The 17,500-nt window shown below is 47.8% G+C and overlaps 1 protein-coding gene across 1 annotated transcript in view; it reads right to left on the bottom strand.

Moving 5' to 3' along the window:
* The window catches only part of LOC310641622 (uncharacterized protein), a gene marked incomplete at its 3' end in the record, with an annotated part of 45,062 nt that overhangs the window by 25,578 nt on the left and 1,984 nt on the right, over positions 1-17,500 (bottom strand). The window contains exon 2 of the mRNA XM_083364858.1: positions 12,875-13,611. Coding sequence (XP_083220984.1) covers positions 12,875-13,592 — 718 coding nt within the window. The 5' untranslated portion in view covers positions 13,593-13,611. The remainder of the gene's footprint in view (positions 1-12,874; positions 13,612-17,500) is intronic.

The raw sequence follows: 17,500 nt of genomic DNA, 5'->3' as shown, positions 1-17,500 counted from the left end.
TTTGTGTGTGTCAGCATTCACAACCTTGACATTGAAACCTGGGTTGTTTTTAGGTGTCAATGAACTTTCGGTGTGTTTGCGCTGTGGTTGTTTACGTCTTCAAAATAGGTCTCCAAGGAAAGAGGAACCACACAAGGCCACTAATAGTGGTATCTGATTTCTCGGGTAACAAATTGCCCCACCTTTCACAAAGTTGTACTTCCACGGTGTTGAGTCACAACCTTGAATTGTTCCTTTCGATTCCAAGCAATTCTTGTTGGATTTTATTTATTTATTTATTTATTTTTTAAAGGGCAGTTTCTCATTGTTTAGTACAGGGGTGTCCAACCCCCGATCAGTGGACCGGTACCGGGCCGCGGCATGCCAGCAACTGGTCCGCACAAACAAGCAAAGGCCCATCCGCGGGATGCAGGCAGCACACAAAACCACGCACTCTCCGGTCCGCGGAAAAACCTCTCTCCACGGAACCGGTACCTGGGGCCCAAAAGGTTGGGGGACCTCTGGTTGAGTAAGCTTCCTATCAAAATGCTCGCCATCCACTTCTTACCAAGGCCAGCCCGTAACTACAGATAGTCCTCGACTTACGACCGTAACGTACGACATTTCTGCTGCTAAGCGAGACAGTTTTTAAGTGAGATTTGGGCCCCCCTTATTTTACAGCCTCTCTTGCCACAGTTGACAAGCGAATCGCTGCAGTTGTTAAGTTGACAATAAGGTTGTTAAGTGAATCCGGCTACTCCACCGACTTTGCTTGTCAGAAGGTCGCAAAAGGGGATGACGTGACCCCCCGGGCACACTGCGACTGTCATAAATATGAGTCAGTTGCCAAGTATTAGCAGCGCTTTATGAAACCCTAGCGAGGCCACACCTGGAATACTGCAGCCTGTTTTGGTTGACCATATCACAAAAAAGATGTTGAGACCTTGGGAAAAGTGCAGAGAAGAGCAACTAAGATGATCCAAGGCCTGGAGACCAAAACATAGGAAGAACGGCTGCAGAATTTGGGTTTGGCTAGTCTAAAGAAAAGAAGGAACAGGGGAGACACGATAGCAACCTTCCAGAATTTGAGGGGCTGCCACAAAGAGGGGGTCACGTTATTCTCCAAAGCACCAGAGAGGGGAGGAACTGACCAAAGAGAGAAGCAACCTGGAATTAAAATTAAAATTAAAATTAAATTAAATTAAGGAGAAACTTCCTGACAGTGAGGACAATTAACCAGTGGAACAGCTTGCCACCAGAAATCGTGGGCGCTCCATCACTGGAGGTTTTTAAGAAGAGACTGGACAGTCACTTGTCTGAGATGGTATAGGTTCTCCTGCTTGAGGAGGGGGCTGGACTAGAAGACCTCCAAGGTCCCTGAATTTCGATCATGTGACCATGGGGACGCTGCAAGTGTGAAAAATGATCATAAGTCGCTTTTTTTCAAGTGCCGCTCTAACTTTGAGCCGTCACTAAACGAATGGCTGTAAGGACCACCTGTATGGATGCAGCCAAAGGTCCAGGTAGTCCTCGACTTACGACCGCCACTGAGCCCCACATTTTTCTTGCCAAGTTTAAACATTTGTTAAATGAACTTTGCCCCATTTTACGACTTTCTGAGCCACAGTTGTGAAGTGAAACGCTGCAGTTGTTCAGTTAGTCACACGGTCGTTAAGTGAATCCGGCGGCTTCCCCATTGACTTTGCTTGTCAGGAGGTCACAAAAGGGGACGCCGCCGCGGACATAAGTACGAGTCAGTGGCCAAGCGTCCGAATTTTGATCCGAGGACCAAGGGGAGGCTGCAACGTTTGTGCATGCGAGGATTGGTCACACGTCACTTTCTTCAGGGCCGTTGGAACTTCGAACGGTCACTAAATGAAACGTTCTAAGCCGAGGACTACCTGTGCATTGGATCCCTCCACGTTTCCCCCCCCCCCCAAAATAAATTCCCAATTTGCCATGGATGTAAAAGGGGTATCCACGGTTCTTTATTCCCTAGTTCAGTGTTTTTTGCAACCTGAGGTAAATTTTAAGAGGCCTGGACTTCAACATGCTGGCCAGTGGAATTCTGGGAGTTGAAGTCCACGCCTCTGAAAAGATGCCCAGGCTGAGGAAAAAACGCTGCCGTAGCCCGGAGAACAGACAATTTGCTTTCGATGCCTGACGTAACCTGTTCTCCTTAAATGGCAAAAGAAATGAAAACGTAGTTCTTAGTTCCCCTACGAAACGAAAAGGCATCAATTGGGTTTGAGTGATGTCCCAAGCAGACTGTTTAATTAGCACATCCCAGATGTTTTCAATTTCATAAGCGGCTGCTCGGCTTCTTTGGATGCGGGAAAGGACTCACTATAAGGGTGTGTTGTTTTCGCCGTGCACAGTGCGCACAATAAAAGCGGAGAAGGGAAAGCCAGAGAGAATTTGCCCCAGGAGGGAAGGAAGAAGATAAGAGCCAAGATCGGTAAAAGGTCAAAGAAATACAAAATCACAGCTCCACGTTGCTGCCATTGCAGCTGCTAACATTATCAAGAAGCTGCAGGAACGTGGGATGGGAGCCAACCTCGCTGGGCCACGAAAGGGGGAAAAAAACGTGGACTCCAGATGGGGGGGGAAGACTTCAAAGAGGGAAACTTCCAAACAGATCCTAGCTCAGATCAAGATACAACAATATCAGGCCACCCCATTCGTTGCTATCTGCCAAAAAGTAGCCTCCGTGGTAGAAGATCCAAGAAGATTCCACTTCTGGAAGCCAAAAAAAAAAACCAAAAACCCAGAGTTTGCCAAAAAAAAAAGGATCTTTTAGCAAGGGGTGGCTGGGGAATTCTGGGAGTTGAAGTCCGCCCGTCTTCAAGCTGCCCAGACTGAGAAACATACCTATACCGGTAGATATTGTAGGCCAGGGGTCTTCAAACTTGGGCCCTTTGATGACTTCTGGACTTCAACTCCCAGAATTCCTCAGCCATCCAGATGTTATGGGCGCTCCATCACTGGAGGTTTTTAAGAAGAGACTGGATAGCCACTTGGCTCTTTTATGACGCGTGGACTTCAACTCCCAGAATTCCTGAGCTAGCGTGGCTCCACGCGTCATAAAAGAGCCAAGGCTGCCTACCCCACTTTAGGGTCTCCTGTTTGAGCAGGGGTTGGACTAGATGGCCTCCAAGGTCCCTGCCAACTTTTTATTATAAAACTTGTATTCATTAAACATGAACCTCAGTCAACTGAACATTCAAACTGACTGGCAGTAATGGTTGACACGGGTTGCTGCCAGCATCCTAGGTATCAACCAAGTATCTCTAATAATAATAATAATAATAATAATAATAATAATAATAATAATAATAATAATAATAATAATAATAATAATAATAGCCATTCAAAAATAATTGGATAATTATTACCTTCCCTTAATAACTGGATAGTAATTCCTTCCCTTTATTTGCTATTTCTGTTTTTCTTTGTCTTGTATATATATTACATAAAAGAAAATAAATATCAATTATTCCTTTGATATGACATTATTGTTGTTTTGTCGTTTGTTGTTGTTATTATTGCTATTATTATTATACAAGCTACCTTGTCCACCTCTTGAAACTGGAGGGAAACTAATTATTAGCCTGTCAGGAATTACAGGTACAATATATAAATTTTAAAACTGCTGCTCAGGCTGTTACCTCCACCAATTATGGTGATTATTGAGGGCGATGTACGGAGCTGTGCATTTAATAATTAAAAATGCCTCCGCAGATGATTAAAAGGCACCTGTGGTTAATTGGAACACTTTCCAAATGAGTCACCACGTTAAGTCCTTGGTAGCATCTTGACCAATGTCTCTTTAAAGAGGGGGGGGGGGTCATGTTGTTCACCAGAGCACCAGAGGGCAAGACAAGAAACAATAGTTGGAAACTAATCCAGGAGAGAAGCAACCTGGAACTAAGGAGAAACTTCCTGACAGTGAGGACAATTGACCAGTGGAACAGCTTGCCACCAGAAATCGTGAGCGCTCCCATCAGTGGAGGTTTTTAAGAAGAGATTCGACAGTCATCTGTCTGAAATGGTATAGAGCAGGGGTCTTCAAACTTGGCCGTTTTATGACTTGTGGACTTCAACTCCCAGAATTCCTCAGCCAGTGTGCCTGGCTGAGGGATTCTGGGAATTGAAGTCCACAAGTCATAAAAAGGGCAAGTTTGAAGACCCCTGGTATAGAGTCTCCTGCTTGAGCAAGGGGCTGGACTAGAAGACCTCCAAGGTCCCTTCCAGCTCCTATTCTATTCTATTCTATTCTATTCTATTCTATTCTATTCTATTCTATTCTATTCTATTCTATTCTATTCTATTCCATTCTATTCCATTCCACTTTCTATTCTATTCTGTTCTGTTCTGTTCTGTTCTATTGTCTGTTCTCTATTCTATTGTCTGTTTTCTATTCTATTCTATTCTAGCATCCTCAGCAGCTTGGCCGCTGGTTCATACTTATGACAGCTGCAGCGTCCCGGGGTCACGTGATCGCCATTTGTCACCTTCCCAGCCAGCTTCCAGCAAGCAAAGTCAATTGGGGGGGGAGGGGAATGCCAGATTCGCTTAACGACCGCACGATTCACTTCACGGCAGCGGCGATTCCGCTTAACGGCGAGAGTCACGTGTCTCCCCTTTTGCGGCCTCCTGACGCGCAAAGTCCACGGGGGAGGCCAGGTTCCCTTAGCGCCCCCCCCCGGTTCCTAACTGAACGACTGCAACGATTCGCTTAACGACCGGGGCGAGGAAATGGCGCAAAACTCACTCAACCGCTGTGGAAACCTGGGGATTGAATTGTGGTCGTTAAGTCGAGGACCCCCTTTTTTTTTTGCAGCCAAGCCAGCCCGCGCCGGGGTGCCTTAACGCTTTCAGAAGACCACCACCACCACCCCCTTGAGCCTCTGCGCCCGACTGCCCGACGGGGTGAACCCCAGCCAGATTCGCAAGAGCCAAAGATGCTGTTCGTTATTTGGCAGCCGGAGGAGGGAGATTTGGCCCCAAAAGCCATTTAGTAGCAGGAGGGCTAAACGTTTATCCAAATAATCTCTGGGCCTCTGGCAGGGCTGCAACCTCTGCATTGGCAGGGAAGGAGGGATGGAGGCCCACCAGCAGTTCGGCCGGACTCTCCGTGAACCGGCTCCACCCAGCTGCTGACCCCCAGGCCACCTCTTCTCCCTGCCTCCAAAGCCTCCTCCTTTCCCGTATGTCAAGAGATGTTGATCCAGCTGCCACACATCTGCCACCCCCTGCTTGCTGCAAGACACCGTAAACGGGTGTGTGTGTGTGTGTTTCCCCCCCCCCTCCTTCTACTCCGGGCAGGCGGAAGGGAAGGCCCGCTGGGCTATAAAAAGATCCAGAGATGTTTTAGAACAGACTGGGGGGGGGGGTTGAAATTGGTTTTTTTTTAAAAAAAAAAAGGAAAGGAAAGGAATAACACGGTTAAAAGATATTGCTTCTTTGCTAGCTTTGGACAAGTGGTGGTGGTGGTGGGGAAACCGCGGGCAGCTTTTGAGCAACTTTGAGAGAAAGCAAGCAGACAAGACGGGGCGGCATCCCAAAGGGGCTTTTTCAAAAGGCCGCTTTTTCAAACGTCCTCGAAGACGTTTCACTTCTCACCCAAGAAGCTTCTTCAGTTCTAACTGAATGGTGGTGGAGGATGAAAGGATTTATATGCTTTGCAGTCATCTGGTCTTCGGTACTCTCTCTGAGGGTTGTGGAGGCCACCTGGAGGTTTATCTACGCCCTCGGGGTCACCTGAATAGTGCAATGGGTTGTTGCAGAGATAAGCTTCCAAGTGGCCTCAAGGATTCTCAGAGGGAGTGCCAACGACCAGATGGCTGCGAGGAAAATGAATAGGAGAGGAGAGGAATAGAACAAGGAAAAGAATAAGGAATAGAATAGAGTAGAGTAGAATAGAATAGGGAATAGAATGGAATAGAGTAGAGTAGAGTAGAGTAGAGTAGAGTAGAGTAGAGTAGAGTAGAGTAGAGTAGAGTAGAGTGGAGTGGAGTGGAGTGAGTGGAATGGAATAAGGAATAGAATGAATAGAATAAGGAGTAGTGTAGAGTAGAGTAGAGTAGAGTAGAGTAGAGTAGAGTAGAATAAGGGAATAGAATAAGGAATAGAATGGAGTAGAGTGGAGTGGAGTGGAGTGGAGTGGAGTGGAGTGGAGTGGAGTGGAGTGGAGTGGAATGGAATGGAATAGAATAGAATAGAATAGAATAGAATAGAATAGAATAGAATAGAATAGAATAGAATAGAATAGAATAGAATAGAATAAGGAACAGAATAAGGAACAGAACAGAATAAGGAACAGAACAGAACAGCATAGAATAGAATAAAGAATGGAATGGAATAGTTGGAAGAGACCTTGGAGATCATCTTCTAGTCCAGGGGTGTCAAACTCACAATGTCACGTGACGTGTCATGACGTATCACGACTTTTTTTGCCACTGCCGGGAATGGGGTCGGCGCAGTTTCTTTATCATGCATCCAGCCTGCGAGTCTAGTTGGACTGTTCTAGTCCAACCCCCTGCTCAGGCAGGAGACCCTACACCAGGGGTGTCAAACTCAATTTCATTGAGGGCCGCATCATCATTGCGGTTGCCCTCAGGGGGCCAGGTGGGTGTGGCCTGGGTGGGCATGGCCTACTGGGTGGGCGTGGCTAAAGTCCATATGGCCTAATGGGTGGGCGTGGCCAGCTCTACATCATTCGTATCAAGAGTGCCTGTGGGGGCCTGGGCAGGAGTGGGACAGATCTGAGGGTCTCTGGCAGAAGGAGGGTCTCTGGGCCAAGGCAGTGGGGGTCGTTCCCTCACTGTTTCCAGGATGGCTTTGTGGGCCGCATGAAACCACTTCGCGTGCCGGATCTGGCCCCCGGGCCTTGTGTTTGACATGTCTGCCCTACACCATTTCAGACAAATGGCCGTCCAGTCTCTTCTTAAAGACTTCCAGTGTTGGAGCATTCACAGCTTCTGGAGGCAAGGAGTTCCACTGGTTAATTGTTCTAATTGTCAGGAAGTTTCTCCTTCGTTCTAGGTTGCTTCTTCCCTTGATTCGTTTCCATCCATTCCTTCTGGTCCTGCCCTCAGGACAAATACTTCCATTCTCCTCAACATTCAGTCAAAACTGAAGAAGCTTCCTGGATGAGAAGCGAAAGGTCTTCAAGGAAAAACAAAGTCCAGTTGCCCTTTGAAAAAGCACTTTTGGGACAACCACCACCTGGATGACTGAGAATCTCCATACACAGATGAGGTGTCAGACCGACTGATGGATGGATCTGGCCGCAGGTGAAATCAGCCTTTCCATAGGGACAAAAGTCAGAGAAGGGAAAGGAGGTGTCAATCAGCTCCAGAGGACCGGCCATTTCCATGTACACTGTGAGCTTCTGCATCGGAGACAAATTCCTTGTGTGTCTAATCACACTTGGCAAAATAAAGCTATTCTATTCTATTCTATTCTAATTATTCTATTCTATCCTATTCTCTCTCCTATTCTTATTCTATTCTATTCTATTCTATTCCTTTTCTCGATTCTATTCTATTCTGTAATTCTAATCTATTCTCTATTCTATTCTATTCTGTAATTCTAATCTATTCTCTATTCTATTCTATTCTAATTATTGTATTCTATTCCTTTTCTCTTTTCTATTCTATTCCATTCTATTCTATATTCTATTCTATACTATTCTATATACTATTCTCTATTCTATTCTATTCTGTAATTCTAATCTATTCCATTCTATTTTAATTATTCTATTCTAATTATTCTATTCTATTCTATTCTATTCTATTCTATTCTATTCTATTCTATTCTATTCTGTTCTGTAATTCTATTCTATTCTGTTCTGTTCTGTTCTGTTTTCCATTCCATGCTATATTCTGTATTATAGATAGACAGCTGGACAGACAGGCAGACAGAATTATCATTAACCTTCTCATCGTCTCTACTACCCCCTTTGTTGGCATCATATTATAGTAGTTATCACTCCGTTGCTTGGTGTGTACCCTGAGACCTCCCTTGTCTGTCCAATCCCCCTTGGCCAAATAAAGTATTCTATTCCATTCTTTAGCTACCTAGGAAGCACCGGAGGCAACGGAGCAAACTAAAGAGTCATCCACCTCACACCCGGGTTAATCTGCGCAGGTGACTCCCCGACAGAAAGACACAAAACATGAGGTTGTTCCACCCATCCCAAGGTGGACTTGTAAAACCCAAACTCCGCCTCCACACATTTCGACCGGCTGCGGACTCAAAGGAGAAGCAAATGTCGTGAATTGAGGGGGGGGAGGGGGGGCTGCTCTGATGCACTTGCATGGAGCATGTCCCATGCAAAGGTTTCTGGGTCCCTGTCCTTATTTGACCTTTCATTTGGGGACAAATTCAAGTGAGAGGCGATTCCCGGGCAGTCCCTGGACTTAAAACCACAGCTGGACCCAAAATTTCTGCTGCTAAGCGAGACGGTTCTCGAGCGAGCTTTGCCCCCCATTTTGTTCCCCTTTCTTCCCGCCGTTGTTAAAACCAATCGCTGCGGTTGTTAAGCGAATCTCGGAGTTGCTAAAGCGAGTCTGGTTTCCCCCGCTGACTTTGCCTGTCGGAAGCTGGCCGGGAAGTTGGCAAACCGGGATCACCTGACTCCGAGACGGGGCAACTGTCGTTAAGTACACGCCAGTTGCCGAGGGTCCAAATTTTGATCGCGTGACGGCGGGCACGCTCCAACGGTCGCCAGTGTGGAAAACGGCTTGTTTGTCGCTGCCGTCGTAACTTCGAAGGTAAGTGGAAGATGTGGTGGAAATCACGTCCCAGAATTTGGCAGCTGTGAGGGACCTTATGGGAAAATCAAACCAAGCCGAAAGAGGGGCTGTTCGCTCGGAAGCCAACGGATCCCGAGATCCCACCCTCTTTGGCCCTTGATGCTCCTTGGACTAGAATTAAATGCCACCTTAATTTTATGAACCTCAAGGCGGTCGTATGTACTATTCTCATCCCGTATTCTTCCCCACTGCAAATCCCGCAATCTCTTTCACCGGAGAAGATACACAACTGTGGTTGTTGGCAGGGCTAAACGTAAGAGCAGGCACTTGCCGGCCACTTTGAGAGGCTTCCTAGCCAACAAAATAAGTTTGAACGTGGAGAAAAGCAAAGTCTTACATTTAGGCAGGAAAAATCAAAAGGCGAAACTACAGATCGGGCGAGATCTGTAGTCCTTGGAGTCCCAGTGGACGATCACTTGACTACGAGCCAGCCCTGTGCAGCAGCCGCCAAAAAAGCTAATACAATCCCGGGTTGTATAAACATAGAATCAAGATCACACGGAGTTATAAGTACCGCTTGACAAAACCCTAGTCAGGCCACGCCTGGAACACTGCAGCCAATTTTGGTCACCGTATCACAAAAAAGATGTTGAGACTTTGGGAAAAGTACCAAGAAGGGCAGCTAAGAAGGTTAAGGGCCTGGAGACAAAGACACAGTATGAAGAATGGTTGAGGAATTCGGTATGACCAGTCTAGAGAAAAGAAGGGCTGGGGGCTAGGGGGGGAATGATAGCAGTGTTCCAGGATCTGAGGGGCTGCCACAAAGAGGAAGAGGGGTCAGGTTGTTCACCAGAGCACCAGAGGGAAGGACGAGAAACAACAGATGGAAACTGACCAAGGAGAGAAGCAACCTGGAATTAAGGAGAAACTTCCTGACAGTGAGGACAATCAACCAGTGGAACAGAAGTTGCCTCCAGAAATCGTGGGCGCTCCATCACTGGAGATTTTTAAGAAGAGGCTAGAGAGTCATTTGTCGGAGGTGGTATAGGTTCTCCTGCTTGAGTTGGGGGCTGGACTAGAAGACCTCCAAGGTCCCTTCCAGCTCTATTCTATTCTATTCTATTCTATTCTATTCTATTCTATTCTATTCATCATTTATTCCTCTATTCTATTCTATTAATATTATTCTATTATCATTTATTCCTCCAGTCTATTCTATTAATATTATTCTATTCTATTCTATTCTATTCTATTCTATTCTATTCTATTCTATTCTATTCTATTGTTATCATTTATTCCTCTATTCTATTCTATTAATATTATTCTATTATCATTTATTCCTCCATTCTATTCTATTAATATTATTCTATTATCATTTATTCCATTCTATTCTATTAATATTATTCTATTCTATTCTATTCTATTCTATTCTATTCTATTCTATTCTATTCTATTCTATTCTATTCTAGTCCATTATCCTATTATATTATTCTATTCTATCTCCGAGTCTCACAATTTTTCATAAGCAGGTCTGGATTGAGGACAGATTCCTCCTCGAGCACTGATGATATAACCAAGATGGGTAACGAAAACGTTTTCTCGGTTGCAAGAAAACCACCAAGTTCAACCACAACCAAGGACCCCACAATCACCACCATCTTCTTCCTCTTCCTCCTACTCCTCTTCCTCCTCCTCCTCTCTGCAAACCCCCCTCCCTTCTAGCACTGATGATGTTACCTAGTCGGGTCATGAAACGTCTGCAAGAAAACCACCCAGCTCAGAGAGCACCAAGGAGCCCACAGTCCTCCTCCTCCTCCTCCTCCTCCCTGCAAATCCCACTCCCTTCTAACACTAAGGGTGCTACCTAGTTTGGGTAATGAAAGGTCTGCAAGAAAACAACCAAGATCAGAGAGCACCAAGGACCCCACAGTCGTCGTCCTCCTCCTCCTCCTCCTCTTCCTCCTCCTCTCCACTCCGCAAACCTCATCCCTTCTAGCACTGATGATGTAACATAGTTGGGTGATGAAACATCTGCAAAAAAACCACCCAGCTCAGAGAGCACCAAGGACCCCACAGACCTTTCCTTTTTTTCTTCCTCCTCCTCCTCCTCCTCCTCCTCCTCCTCCTCCTCCTCCTCCTCCTCCTCCTCCTCCTCCTTTCCAGAAACCCCTCTCCCTTCTAGCACTGATGATGTTACATAGTTGGGTAATGAAATGTCTGCAAAAAAAAAAAACAACCAAGCTCAGAGAGCACCACAGTCCTCCTCCTCTTCCTCCTCCTCCTCCTCTTCCTCCTCCTCCTCCTCCTCCTCCAAGCACTGATGATGTTACCTAGTTGGGCAGTGAAACGTCTGCAAGAAAACCACCCAGCTCAGAGGGCACCCAGGACCCCACAATTGTCCTCCTCTGCCTTCCTCCTGCTTCCCTTCCTTCCTCCTCGCCAACCCCATTCCCTTCTAGCACTGACGGTGTTACTTAGCTGGGTTAAAAAAAAAAAAAACGTCTGCAAGAAACCTACCAAGCTCAGAGAGCACCAAGGAATCCGCAGTTCAACCCTGAACTGCAGAGATTCCCTTCTATTGAAGGTTTTTTGACTGCTCATTACCAGAGTGACAGGAAGTCCCTGAAGATGGACTGGATGGCGAAGACTGTGGCACAAAAATCCATGCGCCAAATCCTGGCCTCTTACTTATTTATATTTATATTTATTAAATTTTTATACCGCCCTTCTCCCGAAGGACTCAGGGCGGTGTACAGGGCAATAAATATTAAAAAAAACAAAGTACAAAAGTTAAAAAAACTATTAAATATTATGCCCGATATATACAATAATTAAAGCCATGTTAAAAACCCCAACCCCCCAAACCCATCAAACCAGGCTGGATTGCTCAAATAAGTAAGTTTTTAGATCCCGCCGGAAGGAGCGAAGGTCGGGGGCCATCCGGAGCTCAACCGGCAAGCGGTTCCACAGGTCTGGCGCGCCCACCCGCCCGAAAGTGGTCAACTCTGGCAACCTTTCTCTCCCCTGCTTTGTTTTTTTTTTTTTTTTGCTTGACACTGGCTTTGCCAATCTGGTAGACGTAGTCCTCAACTTATGGAGCCAATCCCAATTTCAGTCGTAAGTCAGGAACTACTTGAACATACAAACAGGCAGCAAACCCAACTTCCTACTAGCACTGATGGTGTTACCTAGTTGGGCAATGAAACGTCTGCAGAAAAACCACCAAGATCAAAGAGCATCAAGGATCCCATAGTCCTCCTCCTCCTCCTCCTCCTCCTCCTCCTCCTCCTCCTCCTCCTCCTCCTCCTCCTCTTCCCTTCCAGCACTGATGGTGTTACCTAGTTGGGTCATGAAATGTCTGCAAGAAAACCACCCAGCTCAGAGAGCACCAAGGACCCCACATTCCTCCTCCTCCTCCTCCTCCTCCTCCTCCTCCTCCTCCTCCCATTCCCTTCTAGCACTGATGGCGTTACCCAGCTGGGTAACAAAACGTCTGCAAGAAAACCACCCAGCTCAGAGACCACCAAGGACCCCACATCCTCCTTCTCCTCCTCCTCCTCCTCCTCCTCCCATTCCCTTCTAGCACTGATGGCGTTACCCAGCTGGGTAACAAAACGTCTGCAAGAAAACCACCCAGCTCAGAGACCACCAAGGACCCCACATTCCTCCTTCTCCTCCTCCTCCTCCTCCTCCCATTCCCTTCTAGCACTGATGGCGTTACCCAGCTGGGTAACAAAACGTCTGCAAGAAAACCACCCAGCTCAGAGACCACCAAGGACCCCACATTCCTCCTTCTCCTCCTCCTCCTCCTCCTCCTCCTCCTCCCATTCCCTTCTAGCACTGATGGCGTTACCCAGCTGGGTAACAAAACGTCTGCAAGAAAACCACCCAGCTCAGAGACCACCAAGGACTGCCCAGTTCAACCCCGAGCTACAAACAGCCTCTTCGATTAGATTCCTCTCAATCGCCCAGCTGGAAGAGTGGCTGAGAGCCTCCGTGCTGCGCAGCCGTTAAGCAAACCCCACGGCACAATCACAGCAACAATGGTGGGTCCCCAACTAGGCTCTGGACAGCCAGGGCTTCTCACCCAAACCAATAAATCTTGGCAGCCGCTCGAGACGCCATCAACTCACCATAGATCTGCCAAGGCGATGCGGAAGGCAGCTCCAGGCTTGGTGGTCCTGCCGGCAGACAGACGCCGCTGCCATCCATGGGAGCCAAAGGGCTGCTGCCTTTGTCTTTCCAAAGCTCCACTTTGCTCCTGTCTCCAGAGCTGGGGGTCTTCTGCGGCGGTCTGGACAACACCTCCTGCCCGCCCTCTCGGTGAAGCTTGGTTCTCAAGAAGCCTAATGGATCTGCAGGTCGATTAGGAAGGACCTCCTCTTCTGCTGCTGCTGCTGCTGCTGTCGCCTCCTCCTCCTCCTCCTCCTCTTCCTCCTCCTCCTCCTCCTCTTCCTCCGCTCTCTTCCCAGCACCAGGAGTTCCTTGGCGGGGCTGCTGGCCGCTGACCGTAGGCTCCTCTTTGCTGCTTCGCAGCCCCTCAAAGTTTCTGAGCTCCGGCTGCAGGAACTGCAAGGTTCCAGCGGGTGGTCCCCGGGCTGGCTTCGTGCCGTTCTTCCCCGGGGCTTCTCTCCCGGGTCCCCTTTTGGGAGACGGCTCCACCTCGGGACCCAAGTCCTGGAAGAGGTTCCCCTCCAGCTGCAGCTTCTGGGCGATGTGGTTCAGGTAGGAGCGGAAGCGGCCACTGTGGTGCTTCTGCACAAGCCTGGCGTAAGCGTTCTTGTACGGCCGGCCGGGCCCGTCTTTGCCGGGATGGGCAGCGGGGCTGTGGACACCCCCGCGCGGCTCCATACTCCCAAGACACTACTGGCTGAAAAGGAGCACAAATATAAAGAGACGCTATACATCGTTCACCCTACATGAGTTCCACTCTCGTCCTGACCTGCCGACAAACCGTTACGGGGAGTCCTCAACTTACGGCCACCGTTGAGCCCAACTCCAGGGCTAAGCAAGACCGGCGTGAAAGGGAGGGTTGCTCCATTTAAACAACTTTTCTGAATCAGTGCAGTTGTTAAGCTACGGACGCGGCTGTTAAGCGGTCCTGGCTTCCCCTCTCCCCCCCCCGCCCGCCCTTGACGTTGCTTGTCAGAAGGTCGCAAAAGGGGAATCAGGTGACCCCGGGAACATTGGAACCGTCGTAAATAGGAGTCAGTTGACTAGCGTCTGAATTTGGACCACGGGACCAGAGGCAGGCCGCAGCGGTCGTAAGTGTGGAAAAACGGTCCTAAGTCACTTTTTTGGCAGTGCCGTTGTAAACGGTCACAGAACCCACCGTTGTAAATCGAGGACTACGTCCATTCGTTCTTTAGTTTTGCTATATAAGCTCAAAGGAGATGCGGTGCTAAATGCAGAGGAACAACCTTAAGGCTGTGTCAGTTTTAAGATGTGTGGACTAGGGCAGGGGTCCCCAAACCCCAGTCTGTGGACCGGTACCGGACCGCGGCATACCAGCAACCGGTCCACACAAACAAGCAAAATCACATCCACGGGATGCAGGCAGCACACAAAATGCACTCTCCAGGTTATCTATCTATCTATCTATCTATCTATCTATCTATCTATCTATCTATCTATCTATCGATAGATAGATAGATACAGCACGGAGACGGCATTGGTCGCGCTGGTGAATGATCTCTGGAGGGCTAGGGACAGGGGTTGTTCCTCTGTCCTAGTCCTATTAGATCTCTCAGCGGCTTTTGATACCATCGACCATGGTATCCTGCTGCGACGTCTCAGGGGGTTGGGAGTGGGGGGCACTGTTTTGCAGTGGTTCTCCTATCTCCTGGGCCGCTCGCAGTCGGTGTTGACGGGAGGACAGAGGTCCGCCCCGAGGCCTCTCGTTTGTGGAGTTCCTCAGGGGTCGGTCCTCTCTCCCCTCCTGTTCAATATCTATATGAAGCCGCTGGGTGAGATCATTCGTGGTTTTGGGGTGGGGTATCATCAGTACGCCGATGATACCCAACTTTTTCTTTCCACCCCAAACCAACTCAGTGATGCCCTCGACGTGATGTCCCGTTGCCTGGAGGCGGTTCGGGTTTGGATGGGGAGAAACAGGCTCAGACTCAATCCTGCCAAGACTGAGTGGCTGTGCATACCGGCATCTCGAGTGAACCATTCTATTCCACCTTTAATGATGGGGGGGGGGGTGAGGTGTTACCCCCCGTCAATAGGGCTCGCAACTTGGGCGTCCTCCTGGATTCGCGGCTCAGCCTTGAAGATCATATAGGAGCCGTGACCAGGGGGGCTTTTGCCCAGGTTCGCCTGGTGCGCCAGTTGCGGCCCTATCTGGACCGAGATGCCTTGCGCACAGTCACTCATGCGCTCGTGACCTCCCGGTTAGACTATTGCAATGCTCTCTACATGGGGCTGCCCTTGAGGACCACTCGGAGGCTTCAACTGATGCAGAATGCAGCCGCGCGAGTTGTGATGGGGGTTTCCCGTTACTCCCATGTAACACCTCTGCTCCATGAGCTGCATTGGCTTCCGGTTGCCCTCCGGGTGAGATTCAAGGCGCTGGTGATGACCTATAAAGCCCTGAATGGCTTGGGTGCGGGATATCTGAGGGAACACCTGCTACCGGCATCAGGTTCCCTTCGTCCTGTGCGCTCCCACAGGGAGGGCCTTCTTAGGGTGCTGCCGGCAAAGGATTGCCGGCGGGTAACACCCAGGGGTAGGGCCTTTCTGTTAGCACGCCTGCCCTCTGGAACCAGTTACCCGTAGAGCTCAGGACTGCCCCAGATTTTCGTTCGTTCCGCCGGGACCTGAAGACCTGGCTCTTTGAGCTTTCCGGCCAGGACTGAGGATTTTTTAATTTTTTTAACTTATTGTAATTAGGTTTTTAATCAGAGATATACGGGTTTTAGATTTTAATCAAGGAAAATTTAATCTATTTTAATTGCTATTAATTTTTGTATTGTAATGTTGTTTTAATTGCCTTGTGAACCGCCCTGGGTCCTACGGGAGAAGGGCGGTATATACGTTTAATAAATATAAATATAAATATAAATATAAATATAAATATATAGATGATCATTTCACTATGAGCCAGCAGTGTGCAGCAGCAACCAAAAAAGCTAATACAGTCCTGGGTTGTATAAACAGAGGCATAGAATCAAGATCACGTGAAGTATTATTACCGCTTTACAAAGCCCTAGTAAGGCCACACCTGGAATACTGCAGCCAATTTTGGTCACCACATCACAAAAATGTTGAGAGTTTGGGGAAAAAAATTCAGAGAAGAGCAACTAAGATGATCCAAGGCCTGGAGACCAAAACATACAAAGAACAGCTGCAGGACTTGGGTTTGGCTAGTCCAGGGGTAGGCAACCTCGGCTCTTTTATGACTCATGGACTTCAACTCCCAGAATTCCTGAGCCAGCCAAGCTGGCTCAGGAATTCTGGGAGTTGAAGTCCATGAGTCATAAAAGAGCCGAGGTTGCCTACCCCTGGGCTAGTCTAAAGAAATGAAGGAACAGGGGAGACATGACAGCAGTTATACCAGTATCTGAGGGGCTGCCACAAGGCACAGGGGGGCAGGCTGTTCACCAAAGCACCAGAGAGAAGGACAAGAAACAATGGATGGAAGCTGATCAAAGAGAGAAGCAACCTGGAATTAAGGAGAAACTTCCTGACGGTGAGGACAATTAACCAGTGGAACAGCTTGACACCAGAAATTGTGGGCGCTCCATCACTGGAGATTTTCAAGAAGAGACTGGACATTCACCTGTCTGGGGCAGTATAGGTTCTCCTGCTTGAGCAGGGGGCTGGACTAGAAGACCTTCAAGGTCCCTTCCAGCTGCATTCCATTCCATTCCATCCATCCATCCATCTATTCATATTAATAGGAATAAAATACAGGCCTTGCTAAAAGGTAAAATTGATAACCATGTACCAGGGGCCGGACAACGGAAGTCCAGCTTTCATCCTTTTGGGGTTTTATTTTAATGACCGGTGAGCATTTTTGCTTTCAACTCCACACACTATTTATTCTCTTTATAATGAGACAGAAGAAGTCTCAATTCCCCTTTGTTATGATATGCTTGAAGCCGGTCTCAGGAATATTATGCTAATGCCATCAGATAACAAAAGCCGTATCATGCATCCTGTAACAAACAACTGCCTCCCAGTCTACGTGCATAAAATTGTCCCATTTACAGGCAGTCCCCGACTTACAACAGTTCGTTTAGGGACCATTCAAGGTTACAACTTCGCTGAAAACAGTGGCTTACGGCTGTTTTTCCACACTTACAACCGTCGCAGCATTCCCCAGGGTCACATGATCAAAACTCAAGACAGTTGGCAACTGACTCACATTTATTTATGACAGTCACAGTGTTTCCCGGGGTCCTGTGATCCCCTTTTGCGACTTTCTGACAAGCAAAGCTCTGTGGGTTAAAACAGAATAGCTTAACAGCTGTGTGTCTGCAATCATTCGCTTAACAACGGTGTCAAGAAAGGTCACAAGATGAGGCAAAACGCACTTAACAAATGTCTTGCTTAGCAACAGAAATTTTGGCTCCATTGTGGTCGTTAAGTCGAGGACTACCTATATTTTCATCAACCTTGGGTCGTTTATGAACAAACAAACCACAGTCACGTACTAAAGCGTTAGACTGCAGCACAACTCATTTTTATATTGCTAATTTACTGCACTACAAATGGAGGATCTAATCATAAAGGAATTTATCATTACTTTTTCT

Source organism: Vipera ursinii (assembly GCF_947247035.1).
Source record: "Vipera ursinii genome assembly, chromosome: 5".
Taxonomy (NCBI): domain Eukaryota; kingdom Metazoa; phylum Chordata; class Lepidosauria; order Squamata; family Viperidae; genus Vipera; species Vipera ursinii.
Note: the sequence above shows the minus strand (reverse complement) of the source record. Positions and strands in the feature narration are given on the sequence as shown.